The 18,066-nt window shown below is 30.6% G+C and overlaps 3 protein-coding genes across 3 annotated transcripts; 1 reads left to right on the forward strand and 2 right to left on the reverse strand.

The window, feature by feature from the left end:
* Positions 1–295: 295 nt before the first annotated feature.
* Positions 296–4,495, forward strand: P175DRAFT_0560396 (putative nuclear pore complex subunit Nup133; the record flags this gene model as incomplete). Its single annotated transcript, XM_040900980.1, has 4 exons — positions 296–619; positions 678–747; positions 799–4,098; positions 4,149–4,495. The coding sequence occupies 4 exons, from the start codon at positions 296–298 to the stop codon at positions 4,493–4,495; spliced, it is 4,041 nt and encodes a 1,346-aa protein (XP_040749084.1).
* Positions 4,496–4,842: 347 nt separating this feature from the next.
* On the reverse strand, positions 4,843–5,325 carry P175DRAFT_0511921 (uncharacterized protein; the record flags this gene model as incomplete). The annotated part of the gene is made up of 2 exons (XM_040898624.1): positions 4,843–5,113; positions 5,222–5,325. 2 exons carry the CDS (start codon positions 5,323–5,325, stop codon positions 4,843–4,845), a joined length of 375 nt encoding a protein of 124 aa, XP_040749085.1.
* Positions 5,326–7,433: 2,108 nt separating this feature from the next.
* Positions 7,434–8,639, reverse strand: P175DRAFT_0495886 (S-methyl-5-thioribose-1-phosphate isomerase; the record flags this gene model as incomplete). Its single annotated transcript, XM_040896099.1, has 2 exons — positions 7,434–8,049; positions 8,113–8,639. 2 exons carry the CDS (start codon positions 8,637–8,639, stop codon positions 7,434–7,436), a joined length of 1,143 nt encoding a protein of 380 aa, XP_040749086.1.
* Between the last annotated feature and the right edge of the window lie 9,427 nt (positions 8,640–18,066).

Consider the following 18,066-nt stretch of genomic DNA (forward strand, 5'->3'; position numbering starts at 1 on the left):
AATATGATCAGATATTTAGCTGCCCTTTCAGCAACTGCATGAAGAAATGTGTGCAGTGTGAGTTAGTTATCCCAGCCGAGATGTGTAAGTCCGGTCAAGCCTGAGGCACTGAATTTTCCGTTGCGCGACTGACCGCCTTGGAATCAACAACAGAAAATAAAGTGGGTATCTTCCTACCCAGGGTCCCTTGAAGACTTCAACATTCAACATTCCATGATTCCAGCATCTGCTTTTTCCCCAATGCATAAAGAGAATTCGAAGGTCTTCTAATATAAATACTTTCGCTGGTCCGACAATGTTCGTACCGAAAGCTTCCTCATCGGTGGCGTCTTTGAGGAATCCGCGCCGGCGCCAGCGTACAAGCTCTGATGAATCTGTCAAACCACCCAGCGCAAAAAGACAGCGATCTATCCTCCGCCAGGGAAATTCAAAAGTCAATCCAGGAGACCTAATTGATGACAGCCCCAAGTTTCAACCATCGGAACTTTCAACTTCCACCTCACTAAATAACTCGGAGTCCATTCCCTCGCTTGATGGCAATCCTGAAAGGTCCATTCCAATCAGAACAGCCAAAAAACCCGAAAAGCGAAAAAATGACACAGTTGACGCGGTCGTGCTTGTTTGTCTCTCTCCTTTCCAGTATATTCTCGCATTTAACTTACGAATAGTTCTCCTAGTCAAAAACGGATTTCTATACTGTATCACAGCTACCATCCTTGCCAGATCAAATTCGGAACCTGCAATCAGGTATGCCTCAATTATACTCTTGCCAGCCAGCTTATTGATATATTGGTACAGAATCCTTCAGATGTTTCTTCGCATCCAGTCACAGCTATGGGTTAGCCCTCACGCAGTCTGAGGCTATCATTTGGCCGTATTCACTTATGACCTCCTCTCCTTCCCCATCCGAAGTGTTCAGACTCTCAATCCCCGAATCATATAGAGAAATGAAAGATGCTGTGCCTCTTGGTGTTATTCTATCAACTGCAGCTAGCACTATTCCTGGATTGATGGTCCTAATGCCTCAGAACGGGAAAATCATATATTGGGAAACGGTGTCTTGTGCTGCATCATTAGGGCTTCCCAGGCAAAGGCAGACTGGGCTCCAGGGATCTATTCCAGGAATGCTCTCGGGTGAATATGTCACGGATATTGTTAACGCGGAGCCTTCTGGTGTTATCGTTACATTTTCATCTGGACGCGTGGCTCATATTACGCTCAGAGACTCGCAGGGAAAACCAGCCATCACTGTCAATTTCTTGAAGAATCCGTCCACCAACGGTGGAATTGGGTTCTTCGGCGGGATCAAAAATGTTCTTGGCGGTGGTTTCTGGCGAAAGGAGGTTGCCGCAGTTCGGGCTGGTAAATCCCATCAACGGGGACAGCGAGATATCATTATTGCCACCTCAAATGGCCTGGTTGAGGTTTGGGATACACATTGGAATAATGGAAGCATGCTCAAAAAACAATTCGATATCAAGGAAGATCTACATAGATCTTTAGGTGTGCAGTCTTTGGATGGGTCCGGTGACAGCGACATCAGAGTTCTAGATTTCGCATTCATCGATGCAGAGCAAGATACTGAGGACTCACATGGCGGAAAGTCGTGGGATATCTCAGTCCTTGTCAGCCTGCCTCTTGGGCCAATTACCCAGAGCATGTTTGTCGTCCAACTGAGGCTATCATTGAGTATTCAAATATTATCTACTAATCCCATCAGCTCGCATAATATCCCGACAGCTCTAGGAAACTCGAGGCCAAGGTTATTCGTTCCAAAGCCGGGCAAAACGGCGTTCGTGGTGCTAGGTCAATCGATTTTATTACTGTCACTAGCATGGGTCGAAGCCTCCCCAAGTTCCCAACTTCTGCTTGACAATCACCAGCCACAGGCATTCCATGACTCTATCAACTTTCGATCCGGTAAAAGCTACGAGATACTAGGTGCAGGGGTTGAAGATGAGGGCGTGGACAGTTCATTCCCTGCATGTCTACTCATGATTCGAGATTTCGGCGTAATCCGTATCACTGTCCCCTATCGGCAGGAAACGACAAGCAGCATAGAGGATTTTCAGATTACTGCACGGCATAAAATTGAACAGGCTGTATTTTATGGCACGATGTCGGGAAACCCATTGAATTTGGCCAGTAAAAGCGGTTTAGATTTCGCTGCCAAAGAGATCGAAGATGCCGCATTGGGAATTTGCAGAGGACTCCTGAAGTCAACATCAAAGTTTATTCCAACAACAGCGATATCTGTTGATCAAAATCTGAGACTGCGAGCAAAGGCGCTGGATGACCTTTCTCATCTTCTAATGGAACAGAATAAAGTTCTAGATCGTCGAATTTGGTGGGAACTATTATGCAGCGCGGAAAAGCTTGCAGCCCAGAGAGCGATGTGGAAATTGGAAGAGCATGCAAGGAAAACCAAAAATAAAGAACCAACATTCCTTGCCCACGTCATTAACTTGATGAGTGAAAAGTTCAAGACAAAATTCGAACAAGACGACACTAATGACCCCGTACGTCACTGGTTTCTTCACGATTCCTATAGGACGGAACATATCGTGCCCTGGATTTTCAATGCGATAAAGCCCCAGAAAGGCAACTCTTCGAAACAAATGCGGCGAATGTCGGAGCAGATACTTGAGGCTAGTGATCTATCTCTAGCAGTCCTTGAGACAGCATTTAAGTTCCGGGATGAACATGCCGGTCAGTTCGGGATTGGAGATGGCTATTTAGAAGATGGGATCTTGACAACTGGCTATGAGGGTCTCCCAGAGTTTTGGACATCACAAAGTATCAGCTACTCCGAAACTGGGCATTTATTGGACCTAGAGCTTGACAGCTGCAGGGCCTGGATTCAACAAACTACTGCTGAAACATCTGATCAGCAAACCATCAAGAAAATCGCGGTGAACAGTGCCAGACATCTTCGAATTCTAGGCCAAATGCATTTGGAACGCGTCCGGTGGCTTTCGGCTCAGGACAATCCAAAATCAATAGACGAAGCTGTGGCCACCGAGCAATCACACATTAAGCAACGAAAATGGCAACTTTTCAAATTAGCCGGTATTGGACAATTGGAAGATGCCATAAATTTGGCCGAAAACTTCCGAGACATGGGTGCGCTAGTGGAGTTGATTATTGAACTTCAGGATCAGAGTAAAGGTAATATATTCGGGCAAGATCCCTCAGAAGACGTTCCAGGTGGGGTCAGCGATGCATCTCAGGAGCTCAGCAAAAAGATTACCCATTACTTTGAGAAATTTGGAGAAAGTTGGGCCGATGCCTTCTTCTCGCGTCAAATAACAATGGGGCAATCTGGAGTATTGTTCTCGATGAAAAAATTCCAGCATTTTATCACCCACTTTTTACGCAAACATGCTTCTTGTTCCCGACTCAGCTGGATCAATGATGTAATTGGCGAATGTGATTATGACACTGCTGCTAAAACTTTGGAGAGTCTGGCCCTTGAACATGAACCTGATATTTGGAGTCATCGAGTTGAGCTGTCATTAGCAAAACTTGCCAAGCTGGCAGCGTGGGAGAAGACGGGCTCTTCTAGCGCTCCCACCCTCCATGTTGACCTCAAACGCCTCGAAGATTTTGCAGAGATGGGCGCTGTTCAGGAGGTCATTTATGCCTATATCTCACCAGTTTTACAAGACGCGATCGACCAGAAAGCTGAAATTGACCTAGCAATTGAGCACTTCGGGCAATCGATCGCTAAGGATCGGCTATCGCTACATGAAGTACTAGGCGAGGCTCTCGGAGGGGTAGTCTCTCGGAAAGTTCTCAACCTTGATCAACTGGTGGACCTGTTGACACTTATCGATGCGAGTCAAGTTCCGGAGTCTGGACAAAATGAATTTACTGGCAAAGAATTTTATCTGGCTTTGCGGGTCATCCGGTTAGGATTTCATGCTAAACGTGATCCCCATTACTACCTCGCACTTCAAAAGTTAGTATGGAGAAGGTGTATCATAAAGGACAACTGGGACGCGACAGGGAAGGCAGTTGAAAATATGGGTAGCGATTCTGAGACACTCCTATACGCGACATCACTATTCCGTACCCTTGTTTTATGTCTTAAAGACAGTAAGTTTTTGCAAGAGACTTGTGCGTTACGTATACTAACATTAGTATAGAGCATAGCGAGGATGCTACTAATGCCTCCCTTTACATTCCCACTTGTCCACAGGATGTTTTGATGAATGAATCCGATTCCGCCCTTATTTCATCCCGCTTTCGCCCTGAGAGGCGAGCTCGTATTAACCGTGATCTTGACAAGGAAAATACTGTTTTATCTCAATATATAGAGAACGGGGAGCTTGAGTTTTGGTTCAAGACCCTTTTTTTCTCCGCGGAGAAGGCAGCGTTGCATCCTTTGAATGATGGTACCAACTCCCAGTCAATGGATAATGCGCAAGTCGAAGAACAGGCCCCTACCACGACAGAAACTCCAAGTCAAAAATCGCGATTAAGTTGGCTTTAGACAGCGACATGTCTTAGCTATGTCTATTTAGCGGGACGAGATTTGACATGAAGTTTGGTCTCTTCCGGTTTAGATAATGAACCAATTTTACATAGAGCTACTGTTGGACGACCTTCAATAACGTAATTTTATATCGATTATGCTGTCACTATTGACTCAAGATTCGTATTGAACTCATGAGCACACTCAATGCACCTTTGGATACTTTTACCACCTGTCCCACGTGCCGTTTATACTGCTACACGTGTATGGGAACAACATTTACCTAGGCGCGAGGAATTATTTGGAGTCAACTGTCACGCATCCCACAGATCCATATGGAGTTATCCCAAACAGAGCATTCGGCCCTAGTTGACTGCCGTATTTTTGTCAGCAGCCTCCTCGATCTCACCGTTTCCACTCGTACCGCTGCTGACACTATCAACTTTGGTTACGAAAGTTCCATCCATAGCAGTCTCATTCAAAGGGCCATGCAAGTCCTCCTCGAAGACTGGCTCCGGTTCAATGGCCTCGAATTTGGTTTTGAAGCCTGAAATACTTTGGACGCTGCTATTTGAGTGACGCCGAGTATTCATGAAAGTATATTCGTAATCTTGCACCTCCTCCCCGGAGCGGCCCCTGCTCATACAATCAGTGGACATTCTACACAAAGATCCGCTCGGATTTATGCCAAAATGTACGGCATCGGACGAAAATCGGGATAATAATATGGAAAGGAATACCCACCAGTTGCCTTTTCCTCCCCCGTTTTTCTTAGTCTTCTTGGGATCTGCATCAACTGGGCCAGATTTCGCAAAATACCGTGGAAGATGCTCACTAGGAACATTCATCCCGTTCTGGATTGCCGTATGATCACGATCATTGAGCTTGTGCGAGCGCGTCACTAGCATCAAGAAATCAAGATTAGTGACACAGGCATGGTACTAACAGTTCCAAGTAATGGGCGAGTGCGGAAAGTATATCCACCTGCGTTAAGCAGGTGACGAGAGGGCGAAGAATTTGGACCTACTCTTTCAATTAAGGTAGCCTCGAAAGCTGTCGAATATTGGTAGTGGATTGTCTTAGAATTATATGGAAGGGCAACCTGAAATCCACAGTATTAATACAGGTAAAATCAGGATCACAGAAAAGAATTTAAATAGCCCAGGAATGTGGAATCAGGATTAAAAAAGAAGCAGCAGCATAGTCCCTTGAAAGGTGTGTCATCACATCACTGCCGAAGGGTGCTAAAATTCATCAAAAAAAGGGTAGAAAATGCTGAGACTTCAGCTGCTCAATGATAACAAAGATTAATCTCATCATCGAGGAAGCCATGGAAACTAACCCCTCGACTTGACTCTCAAAGACTGATCTGGACAAGTCGACAGCAGATTTCTTGCTTGTCGTGAGACTGGAAGAATGGGGGAGCTTTCTGAATCCATTAAGGTTTTATCGGAAGGATGTATACATGCTTAGCACATACCTAATACTTGATCAAGGGTGGAATTGACAGTCACTATCAACCCGGATCAATCAGATGTGCTCAGCCAGGGAAGAGGGTATCATCATATACTTGGCTGGGACACTTACTCACATCCAGTTGTAATCGGATAGATCGATGATGTATACCAATTTGGTGAAGTAAATTTCGAGTACAGGCATCAGTGAGTATGATTAAGGGGAATGGACGAGGGCCAGGCCTTAAATAACTACACGCCCAGTATCCATCTTAGTAACAGACTCATGACCTCATAAATGTGGGGTGATTTGGGATGTTTCCATCTCCTCAGGTGATGAGCTGACCACCTATTGGGTCTCACTCTAGTTACGAGTGTGACAGGAAATACACCAGGGTCTGTAGGGTACTATCAACAGGGGCCTGCAGGCGTTATTACTGTCACTGTTGCTATTCATATGTTTCACCAAAATACAGGCAGTGGTATGCGTGAGGGATTACTTGATTGATATTAGGTTAGGGTACATAGGCACTAACCAAGTTAATGGCCCTATGTGGTACTTCCTGGTAGTTAAGGTATCTATCTAATAGTATAATTTCCCAGGCATCATTCTAGGCTACTGACATGCAACATTACTGGTCTAAAAAACCTGTGTGCGAAGCAGCTCCTTCTTGTCTGGGGATTAACTATGGGGGATTATTTATACACGGGTCATATGACACGCGACCAAAAAAGCCACTATGAATTAAGTTCAATCCCTCGTTTTTCCTAATACATACTAGATAGTTATTTAGACAAGGTCTCGATAATGTGAGAGAAACAAACCATGTCTTATTACCCATATTGATTGGTGGTGGGGGATTTAACATACTGGCATTGGGTTATTCGGGGATGTACGGAGTATTAATATAAATGCGAAGTGCGGACTGCGGAGTACCCGGCCAAGACTTCCCTCCCTGCCGTCACCACAGGTGTAATGCTGGTAGATATCCGACTCATTTCAAAGCTCTCCGCACAACGTCGGATATTTACCTATTTCCTCCACCGCATCAATCCATAAGTATCAGAAAACCTCTGATCTCCCGTTCTTTTAGCCATGTCACAAGGGAGTAATAACAATGATCAAATATCAGGGTTAAACTTGGCTCAGGTGGGTTATATTTCCAATCACCAATGCTGCTTCTACTCTCGCCACCTTACCTGTCATTGCAATCTTGGACTGCCAAAGAAAAAACTGCTAACGAGCAATTCCAATTGCAGATTTTAAGAGATATCTCTAAGTATTTACCTCCTCCGTACCTTTCGGTTATCTTGCCTATTCGACTTAATCTTTTAACTATCCACAGGGGAGAAGAAACGGCCGCTCTACTCGAGAAACACCTAGGTGATTTGGAATCGAAGATTGATGATCTCCTAAATACATATCAAAAGCAGGAAGATACAGAAATCCCGGAAAGCAATAGCCAGGGAGGTCAAAATAGGGCTGAAGGGTATGGCGGTGGTCAGCTAAACAACTCTTCCAAGTGAAACATTCCATCTGTCCCCTTTACCATAACTCCCTTTTCCGTTATTATCCCATCAATAAGGGCCGATGGAGTGACGTCAAACGCAGGATTCCAGACGTCAATTCCATTGGCCGCTATCTGGAGTGTATCTAATCTCACGTCATCAGATGTACCATCCCGCTCGCGCAACCCTTTGATCTTCGTAACCTCAAAGGGGGGCCGCTCTTCAATAACAATGTGCTCGCCAGTCTTTGTAGCCAGGTCAATTGTCGTGAGTGGTGCCGCAACAAGAAATTTGACCCCATGATATTTGGCTAAGACTGCGAGGCCATATGTACCTATTTTGTTTGCGGTATCCCCGTTGGCTGCCACCCGGTCAGCCCCGACAACTATTGCATTTACTCCCACTTCTTTCCTTGCAAGTAGAGCGGCTGCCATCGAGTCTGTAATTAGAGTAGCTGGAATGCTATCGTGAACTAGCTCAAACGCTGTCAACCGCGAGCCTTGGTTGTACGGTCTTGTCTCCGTGCAGTAGGCGTGTTGTAGTGCATCAATCAAATGTAAAGAGCGTATTACTCCAAGTGCAGTTCCATAACCAGCAGTTGCGAGAGATCTGGGCCTTCATTAGTATCAGACAGTATTTGGTAACTGGGGCTCAATAGGACTCAATACTAACCCTGTATTGCAGTGCGTTAGAACTGTTGCCTTTCCACCGTGGGTGGATAGCGCATTTGCCATTATCCATTCAGCACCATGCTTCCCAATCCCTTTGTTGTCTTCAATGTCTTTTGACAGCATCTCTTCCGCTGCTCCAATGAAAGCGTCCGCAACTTCCCTCCCCGTTGATTGGGGGTTTCTTGCTTCCTCGGCCACCACAGCTTCAAGCTTACGAGCTGCATCACTGAGATTTACAGCCGTAGGCCGGCTGCTCACAAGAAAACGTAATCGATCTGTGATGAATGAATTGACTTCCTTCGCGTCCGATGGTAGCTTGGCGTGTGCAATGAGTTTGTGGAGCTCAGATGCAAGGGATAGCGCCGCAACGATAGCGATTGCTGGAGCCCCTCGTACTTGCATTTTCTTAATTGCGTACCACCCCTCCTCACTAGTTTCGATTCCGATGTAGTGCTCCAGAAAGGGTAGCTGCAGCTGATCGATGATGGTAAGAGTGCCACCATTGTATCTAATTGCTTCTAGGACCATTTTGCTTGCTGTTTAGTATGAGGGGAGAACTTGGTGTGAAAGTTTTTAGTGATGTAAGTTACTCCGTACCTAGTAGGTAGATGTTGTGGTCTTAGGAGTGGGGCTGTTACGGCAGCCTGTTAGGACAACACCGAAATAACTAAAATTACAAGTTTTAATCCTGTATGCCGCCTACAGTCGGTGATCACCTGATGCACGGCCCCACCTGATGCATGAAATCACTACCAACTATAAGAACTAACATGAAGTAATTTAACTATATACAATTAATATTATCTCTTAAATTTTTAGTAGTTAAAAGTAATTATTAGATATAGTCTATAGATAATTTTTAGTCACCCTAAAAGTAGTATAGTAGTCAGATCTCGCAGCCTTAATAATTTATTATAGGAGGGGCCTTAATAATATTTATAGAGATTATTAGCCTAATTTCTATAGATTTTAGCTAGTATAAAGTTATAAATATTTTCTTTAAGGTCTTCTTTACCTCCTAGAAGTTATTTTAAAGCTAATAATCTACCTTCTTTACTAGGCATGCCTCCTCTTTTTATTATTTTTTTTATTTTACTTCTAATAATTATAATTCTTATTAAGATACTTAATTTCTCTTATACTTTTTAAGTAAGTATTATTTCTCCTCTTTAATAAGTTACTAATAGATCTTTTCTTCCTCCTTTAAGGCCTTAGTAAGTTATATAGCCTTATCTTTCTACTTCTAAAGATTATAGGCTTGCTAGATCTTTTATAGAGAGTAAAATACTATATTACTATTCTTAAGTATTACAAGTTTAAATTTTAAAAATTTACTATACTAGTACTTCTTCTTCTTATTTTAGAGAGCTAATTTAAGGCTTTTATAATATAGTTTAAAAATTATATTTTCTATAAAAAAATAATATATTATAGAATTTAACTTCTTAATATTTTTATTATATATATTAATAATTATATAATTTAAAAGTTTTTTAATCTTTCTTTAATTCTTTACTTATAGAATTAATTATAAAAAATTATTAAATAATAGTTATAAGTTTATTTTTTTATTAAATTAGATTAGAATAATCTTAAGATTAAATAATAATATCTTAATAATTTTCTATAAAGAAAATATATTTTTTAATAATAAAGTCTAATTCTAGGCTAGCTAGAAGAGGTAGAAGAAATCCTATTTAATAATATAATTAAAATCTATTAATTTATATAAGAAATCTTCTAGATTCTTACTATAAGTAGTAGAAAAAGAACTAAAGATTCTAATATTAAGTAACTATAGTAAATAAGTTAAATAAGATAAATAAGTTATTAAAAAATTTTTATTAATATTATAGTAATTAATAAACTTTATAATAAGGTAAGATCTATAATTATTAAGAATTAAAAATCTCTAATATCTCTATACTTTCTTCTTTATCTCCTAGTTAAATATATTTATTAACTAGGTATATCCTAGCTTATTATTTATCTAATTACTTATAAAAGAGGTAAAAAAATAATTATAAAATTTAGGATTAAAATCTTATAACTAGAAATTCTAAATATTACTACTAGTAGCCTAGTAAATAAGACCTAGTAAGAGCAAGCTTCTATTAGTATAAATATAAGTAATTAAGATTATCTACTCTTAATTTCTATCTTATAGGTACTACTTAAAGGCCTTATTCTTATATTTTTACTTAAAAAAGATTCTAAGATCTTTAATAAGTATTTTAATAAGAAATCTTTTTTTATTTATATTATAAATATTCTTTATATATAACTTATATTCTTCTAGTTTCTAATATAATAATTTAAAATATAGTATATATTTATATATAGAATTAGCTTATTTTTATATAGTATTAATAGTAGTTATATAAATTAAAATAAGATTATTTTAGTATTACTTTAAAAAGTAGCTAGGCTAGTATTTTCTAGATTTCTATTTACTTATTTTTTTTATAAAATTATATAATATTTTATAGAATATAAAGAAGCCTTATTTAATAAATTTATTAATATATCTTATAAATTCTTTTTTATATTAGTTACTAAGAGCTTACTATTACTTATATTAGTAGTCTTTTAAATATAAAATCCTATAATAATACCTTAATAATATTAATTACTTAATATTAAATTATTTTATAATTTTAGTATAGTTAATTAAAGTATCTAGTTCTAAGAAATTAATTACTTCTAATACTACTTTAATTAGAGTTATATTAAATAAGATATATAAAGTTAAAAATTACTATCTAGAAAATTAGTAAGGGGCAAAATATGCATGAGATGGGGCCATGCATCAGGTGATCACCAACTATATGGCAAGCTAATACCGCCACTCCACAACAATCAAAATTCCTACTAAGACCTTTGACCGCTGCAACAACTGCCTGCTAGATTCATATATTTGATGTTGTACGAGATATATTAGTATATTATGTTGGAGTGCTGGATTCAGTGAATACCAACATCACCTTTATGTAAATGAATAGCAACACGTGACTCTATGTATTTAGGCCACCATTTCTTTCTAGACCTTCATGCTTCTTCCAAGCATCTCTCTATCTCTATCTATCTCCTAGTTAGACCTAATATAATTTATTTTAGTTAACTTTCTACTATTATAATTTGACAACCTCTTATCAGGTTATAAGCCCTTTCTAAGGTTCTATTTATATTTTATAAATCTTAAAAACTCTTATAAAAACCTCTATACTAGAGATCTTTACCTGATAGGATAAAGATTCTAGTAAAAATTATCTAGTATTATTATATTATTTTATCTAGATAATAATATAGTACTAAAATAGTAAAAAATCTTTATAATTTAATTAAAATAGTAATTAAACTTACTTCTAGTAAATACTTTATGTCAGGGTGCATGTCACGGTGTGAAGCCATAGCACCTATCCAGCTAGATTCTGCCCTGACTGTCCGCCTCTATCCCTGTATTTAAGCCATATCACTCCTAATCCTATTATAGCTCTTTAAGCTATATTCTATCTCTTATTTAATATTTATTATTCTACTATTCTATTTAATTAGCTTCTAATTAATAAATATCTAAATCTAACTTTATACCTTAATATTATATAGCTCCTCTTTACTAGAAGTTAATTACTACTATTATACCTATCTTATTACTTATATTACTTAAAAATATAGAAACCCTTTTATATAATATCCCTAATAAATTAAGATAATATATTACTAAAATATACTAGTTCTTTATTACTATTATAAAAAAACTTTATAAATTATCTATCTTATACTTTATTATTATTAACCTATATATTATTAATACTAGCCTCCTTAATTATATTTAATAAAAAGATATTATAATTAAGTACTAGAAGATATAAGCTAAAAAAATCTAATAAAAGTTATTTAAAGTACTTACTTAAAATAATATATTTTCTAATTTACTATCTCTTTCTAAAAGAGATACTAATATTACTATTTCTTTTACTATTATTACTACTCTTATTATATTTATTCTTACTACTTAACTCTCTAAATAACTTCTTAATCCTAATAAATTTAATAGCTAATAAAGTAACTTAAGATATTTTATTTTTTAAATTTATTAGAAAATAATTATAAATCTTAATTATTTTCTAATCCTAAATAATAGAATAACTTATATAATTAATTATTTTAAAAAAATTTTATATACCTAAATCTTATTATATATTTAAGATAGAATTTATAAATTAAATAATTATATTAAGATTTTAGAAATCTTAGAGAGAGCTTTTAAAAATCTAAATCTAGAAATTAATACTTATATTAATTTATTCTACTTTTAATAAATTTATTATAAATTTAGTATTTTTTTTACTAAATTCTAATATCTTATATTAGAAAAAAATATAAATAAAGATATCTTATGTCACAGAGAGCAGGCGGGCAGTAGGTGTAGCTAATGGCAGGGTGTATATTCAGGCTATCTGTGTATAGGTACAATAGGTAGGAGTTAGGTTAGGATAAGGATATAGCTTAAAGAGCTATAATAAGATTAGGAGTAATATAGCTTAAATATAGAAATAAAAATAGATAATTAAGATAGAATCTAATTAAATAAATATATAATTATATTATAATAATATCTCCTTTTTTAAGTTAAGCTCTAATAAAGTATTTTTAAGATTTAGACTTTTTAGAGTAATAATAATAAAAAATAATAATATATTTAATAATATTCTCTAGATAATTAATAAAAATTTTAATAATTATAGAATATTTAACTTATTTAATAATATATTTTAAATATAAGTAATTACTTTAGTTATAATAATTCTAGTAAAAATTAATTATTTTCTTAATTTTTTATTCCTTAATATTATTAATTTTAATATATAAGGATTTAATTTCTTCTTATTTAAATAATAAGTCTTTAGTAGTTAGATATAATAATTTAATATAAAATACTAGATATATTTTTATATTCTTAAATAAGTCTAATTTATAAGTATAAGGACTAATAATTCTTTTAATAAGAAAAAAATTTAGATTTTTCTAGTCTAATTTTTTTTAAGAGTATAAAATTATAATATTCTTAATATTTAATTAAATTAATTAGTTTTTAGTATAGTATCTAGTAAGATAATATTTTTAATTAATATAGTATTTATAGCAGGCTTAAGTAATAATTATAGTAATATAGTAATATTTTTATATTTACTTTATAATTAAGATAAATTAGTAAGTATTATAAATTTATAAGTAATAATTAAATAAGATAAGCTTAAATCTTATATAAGAATTAAAATTATATAAAATAAAGAATAAAAAATATCTAATAATTTTAAAATTAGTATTATTAATAATAAATTTTATTATAAATAATTATTTAGCCTAATTATCTTATAAGTAATTAATATAAATTTATAAATATTATTTTAAAATAATATTTATATATTTAATTTATTTATTAATTTTAAAATAATAAGTAATAAATAAAAATAATCTTATTTTTAAAATATAATTTAAGTATATCTAGAATATTAATATAAATTAAGGTTTTTAATTAGATATAATAAACTTAAGAAATTTATAAAATTTTTAAATATAATCTTAGAATAGGTAGGTAGCTCTCTTAATATTATAGATACTATTATAGGAAATATAGTATTAAATTTTTATTAATTAGTTAATTATTACTATAATAGTATTAAAGCCTAAGCTTTAGAATAAATATATAATAAAATTAATAAATATATTTCTTTAAAAAATTTTAAATATAAGTAAGAAATAAAGTATACTTTAATATTTATTTTAATAAAGTATAAATTATTTATAAGTATAGTAATTATAAATTTATTTTTTTATAAATTATAATATTTTAGGCTAGTAATATAATTATAATAATAATTTATAAATTTTTAATCTATTTTAATAGCTAGTAATTATATTCTTATAATATTTATATATTAATTCTATCTTTAATTCTTTTATATTAAGAATATATAATTAGTTATAGTAAAATAGAAATTTAAAATAATAAGTATACTTAAATAATATAATTAATAAATAATAATTATAGCTCTTTTCTAGATTTTCTAGAATATTATTAAGGGCTAGATTTTATTTATAATCTTTATTTAAGTACTCTTTTAATTATTTAAAGAACTAAATAATCTTTTTTTCTTTAGATTTAAGTAGCTAAAAATATACTAATTTTTTTTTAGTAATAATTTAGAACTAGATTAATTATAATATTTACTAGCTTTATAACTTTTTTAAGTATTTAAGTAAGAAATTTACTAAATTTTCTTTTTTTAATATTATTTAACTTTAATATAGTAAGTATTTATTCCCCTTCTTAGGAAAATTTTATAATTTTTTAATTAAATTATCTAGTTTTACTCTATACTTACCTAGGTAATAATTAATTATAAAGTTAAAGTAAGATAAGAATTTAGATTATTAAGTTTATTATTAATTTAATATTTTAATTATTATAAAATATTTTAGATTTCTATAATTAATTATAATCTTAATTAAATATTAGTATCTTTCTAATTTTAGAATTTATTTTTTTAAATAATAAATAATTACTAGTAACTCCTTATTATATATCTTATAATTATACTTAATTAAAGTTATTTTTTTTAAATAAAATTTTACTAGATATAAGATTTTATTATTATTATATTATAATAATACTTTAATAAATATAAAGTTTAAGATATTAATTTTTAAAATAACTAGTTAATCTTAATTAAAAAATCTTAATATTAATTTCTTAATAAATTCTACTTTTAGTATTTTAAAAATAATCTAATAAATTAAAATTTATAAAAATAAGATTTCTTTCTTCTTTAAAATAATAATAGGCATGAAAATCTATAAGAATTCTTTAATAAAGTATTAGTAGAATCTAGTAAATCTTATAAAATTCTTAATATTAGTAACTATTTTAAGTAACTTTTAATTTACTATAATCTTAATTTTTTTAAAATTTATATAGGTACCTTTTTTTCTAATAATAATATTTAAAAACTTAATTTCTAGCTAATAAAATTTATACTTAAATATTTTTATATATAGGTTATTATTTCTTAAGATTTATAATATTTATTTTAAATATTTAGTATATTTTTTTCTTATATAATTATAAATTAAAATATTATTTAAAAATATATTATAAAATATATTTATATATTATTATAAAATATTATTTATAAAATATTAGAAAATAATTAGAGTATTAATTAAGTTAAATAGTATAATTAGAGACTTATATAATTTAAAATAGATTTAAAAAGTAATTAGGTACTCTAATCCCTTCTTAATATAGATATTATTAAAGATAGCTATTAAATTAATTTTAGAAAAGTATTATATTCTTTATAAGTTATTTAAAATTTTTTTAATTAGGAGTAATAAGTAATAATTCTTAATTAATATAATATTTAGTTCTTAATAATTTATATATAAATAGAGGTTATTTCTAGATTTATTAATAAATAAGATAAAAAAAATAGCTAGAAATAAGCTAGGATATATAAAATTTTTTTTTAAATTTTTTTTAATTATTTCTTTAAAGTAATTAATTATACTTATAATATTAAGTATAATTTATTAAATAAAGACTATTTTTTTTCTTAAATCTTAATATTATAATTATATAATTAATATAGTAGTAGCTTCTTTACTTCTTAAAGATTAAATATATCTTAAAAATCTTATAATTCTAGAGAAAGTATAAATAATAATTTAAAATTAATATCTTTATATTTTAGTTTTTTATTAACTTTATTTAATAAAGTTTAGTATAGTTTCTATATTAAATAGCAGGTATATATAGCTAGTACTTTTAGAAATATTTAGTATATTTTTATAAATATAAGAAGTTTTAACTTTAGTAATTTTTCTTATTAATTTAGTTATTTAGATTAATTCTTTTAAGAAATATTTATTAAGGCTTTTATTTTTATAAACTTAAGAAGTATATTATAATATTTATAGTAATATTAGCTATTAAATATAATTATTTAGTTAAAGAAATATATCTTTAGGTTATATATAGTAAGCTAGGCTAGTCTTAGAATAATTAAGTAGTAGGAGAAATAAGTAATATAGAAAATAGATTTTTAATTATAATAATTATTTAATAATAAGTTAGTCTTTATATAATAAGTTATTATATTTTCTTCTATCTTTTTATTATAAAAGTTAGATAAAAATATTAAATAAAGAAATAAAATAATTTTTAGTTTATATATTTTTATTTATTAGTAATTTATAAAGTTAACTTCTTTAATTCTAGAATTAATTATAATATAAATTAGTATTTTTAAGTTTTCTTAATATAATTATACTTACTATATTATTAGATTAGCATGTATATAATAAGAATTAGAAAAGTTAGTTAATTTAATAATAGTATAAAATAAATAAAGTAATATATCTAGTAATAAGGGCTTCTATATATATTTTAGTACTAGATAGTAATTATAGTTAGGCAAACTCTATTTTCTAAGTTAGGTAGGATATTAGAGGAGTATAATTAGTTAGATTTCTTTAAAGTAGTAAAATAGTTATTCTAAGCTATAGTATAGAGAGTAGGTAATATTATAATAAGGATTAGACTAGAATAATATACTAGTATATTTATCTATTCTTAAATTTATATAAGATATTAATTAGGTAAAAAATAATTCTTTATATAATATATTTTATCTTTATAATAAAAATATTTCTTATACTTATATTATTTTTCTCTAGAGAAATATAATATATAATAAATATAAGACAGATTTATAATATCTAAATCTTTTCTAGATATAGGGGGTATAACTAAGTAATTAAGTAAGATAGAACTAGAGAGATTCCTTAGTATTACTAGGCTAGGATAGTAGAAACTAGATATTAAGTAAGAATAGAATATTTATAGCTAGTATTAGTAGTAGTAATTTTCTAGTAACTAGAGATAGTTAATATATTTTTAAAAATTTTAAAATAAGATAGAATTATAAAATAATATATTTTAAAATTTAATTAAAATATTTTAAATTAGGAAGAATATTAAAAAATTATTAAATATTTCTCTTTTTAAAGTAAGATAATAAAATTTTATAAAATAAGTATTAAAATCTAAGTTTCTTTATTTCTAATTATAGAGATAATTCTAAATATTTTAAATTTAATTAAGATTTTTAAATATTATTTCTAAATAGTTAAATAAGTTAGAATAATCTAGGAACTAGAAAATATTAAATCTTATTTTAAATAGGATTAATTTATAAGCCTTTTTAATTAGATATCTTACTATATAAGTTAATTAGGCTTTAATAGCTAGAAAATAGTCTAAGTTAGTATTTATTTTATTATAGATTTATTATATAAAATAGTAGAGATTAAAATAAGTATTATTAAATTTTTATAAGTTAGGGAATTTTTTACTAAGATAAGTATTAGAAAGAAGGCTAGTAAAAATAGGTATAAATATTCCTATTATATTAGTTACTATAACTTTAATAAGGGGGGTATATTTAATAAGGGCAGGAATAGTAATAAAAATAAGTATAATAAAGGTAATAATAACTTATAATATAATAAATATATACTTAAATTTAATTAACTTTTATTAAATTACTTCTAGTTCTTCTTTCTAATATAGTACTATTCTCTTTTTCTTAACTAGCTTTAAACTAGCTTTATTAATTTAATTTTAGAGGGCATGAATTTCTTTCTCTAGAAAATTAATATATTTATTATAAGATCTAAGATAAATAATCTAGATAATAAAATTATTAATAATATAACTTATAAATTTCTTAACTAAGTCTATAATTAGGAATAGTTTAGATTATTTTAATATACTAATAATAATTATACCTAGAGTAGAAGTTATATAATATTATAAAAAGTAGGTAAGTAATAAATATAGCTAATAATAAGATATATATTTAGGCTATCTATATATAAGTATAATAAA

Source organism: Aspergillus ochraceoroseus (genome assembly GCF_002846915.1).
Source record: "Aspergillus ochraceoroseus IBT 24754 chromosome Unknown P175scaffold_9, whole genome shotgun sequence".
Lineage (NCBI taxonomy): Eukaryota > Fungi > Ascomycota > Eurotiomycetes > Eurotiales > Aspergillaceae > Aspergillus > Aspergillus ochraceoroseus.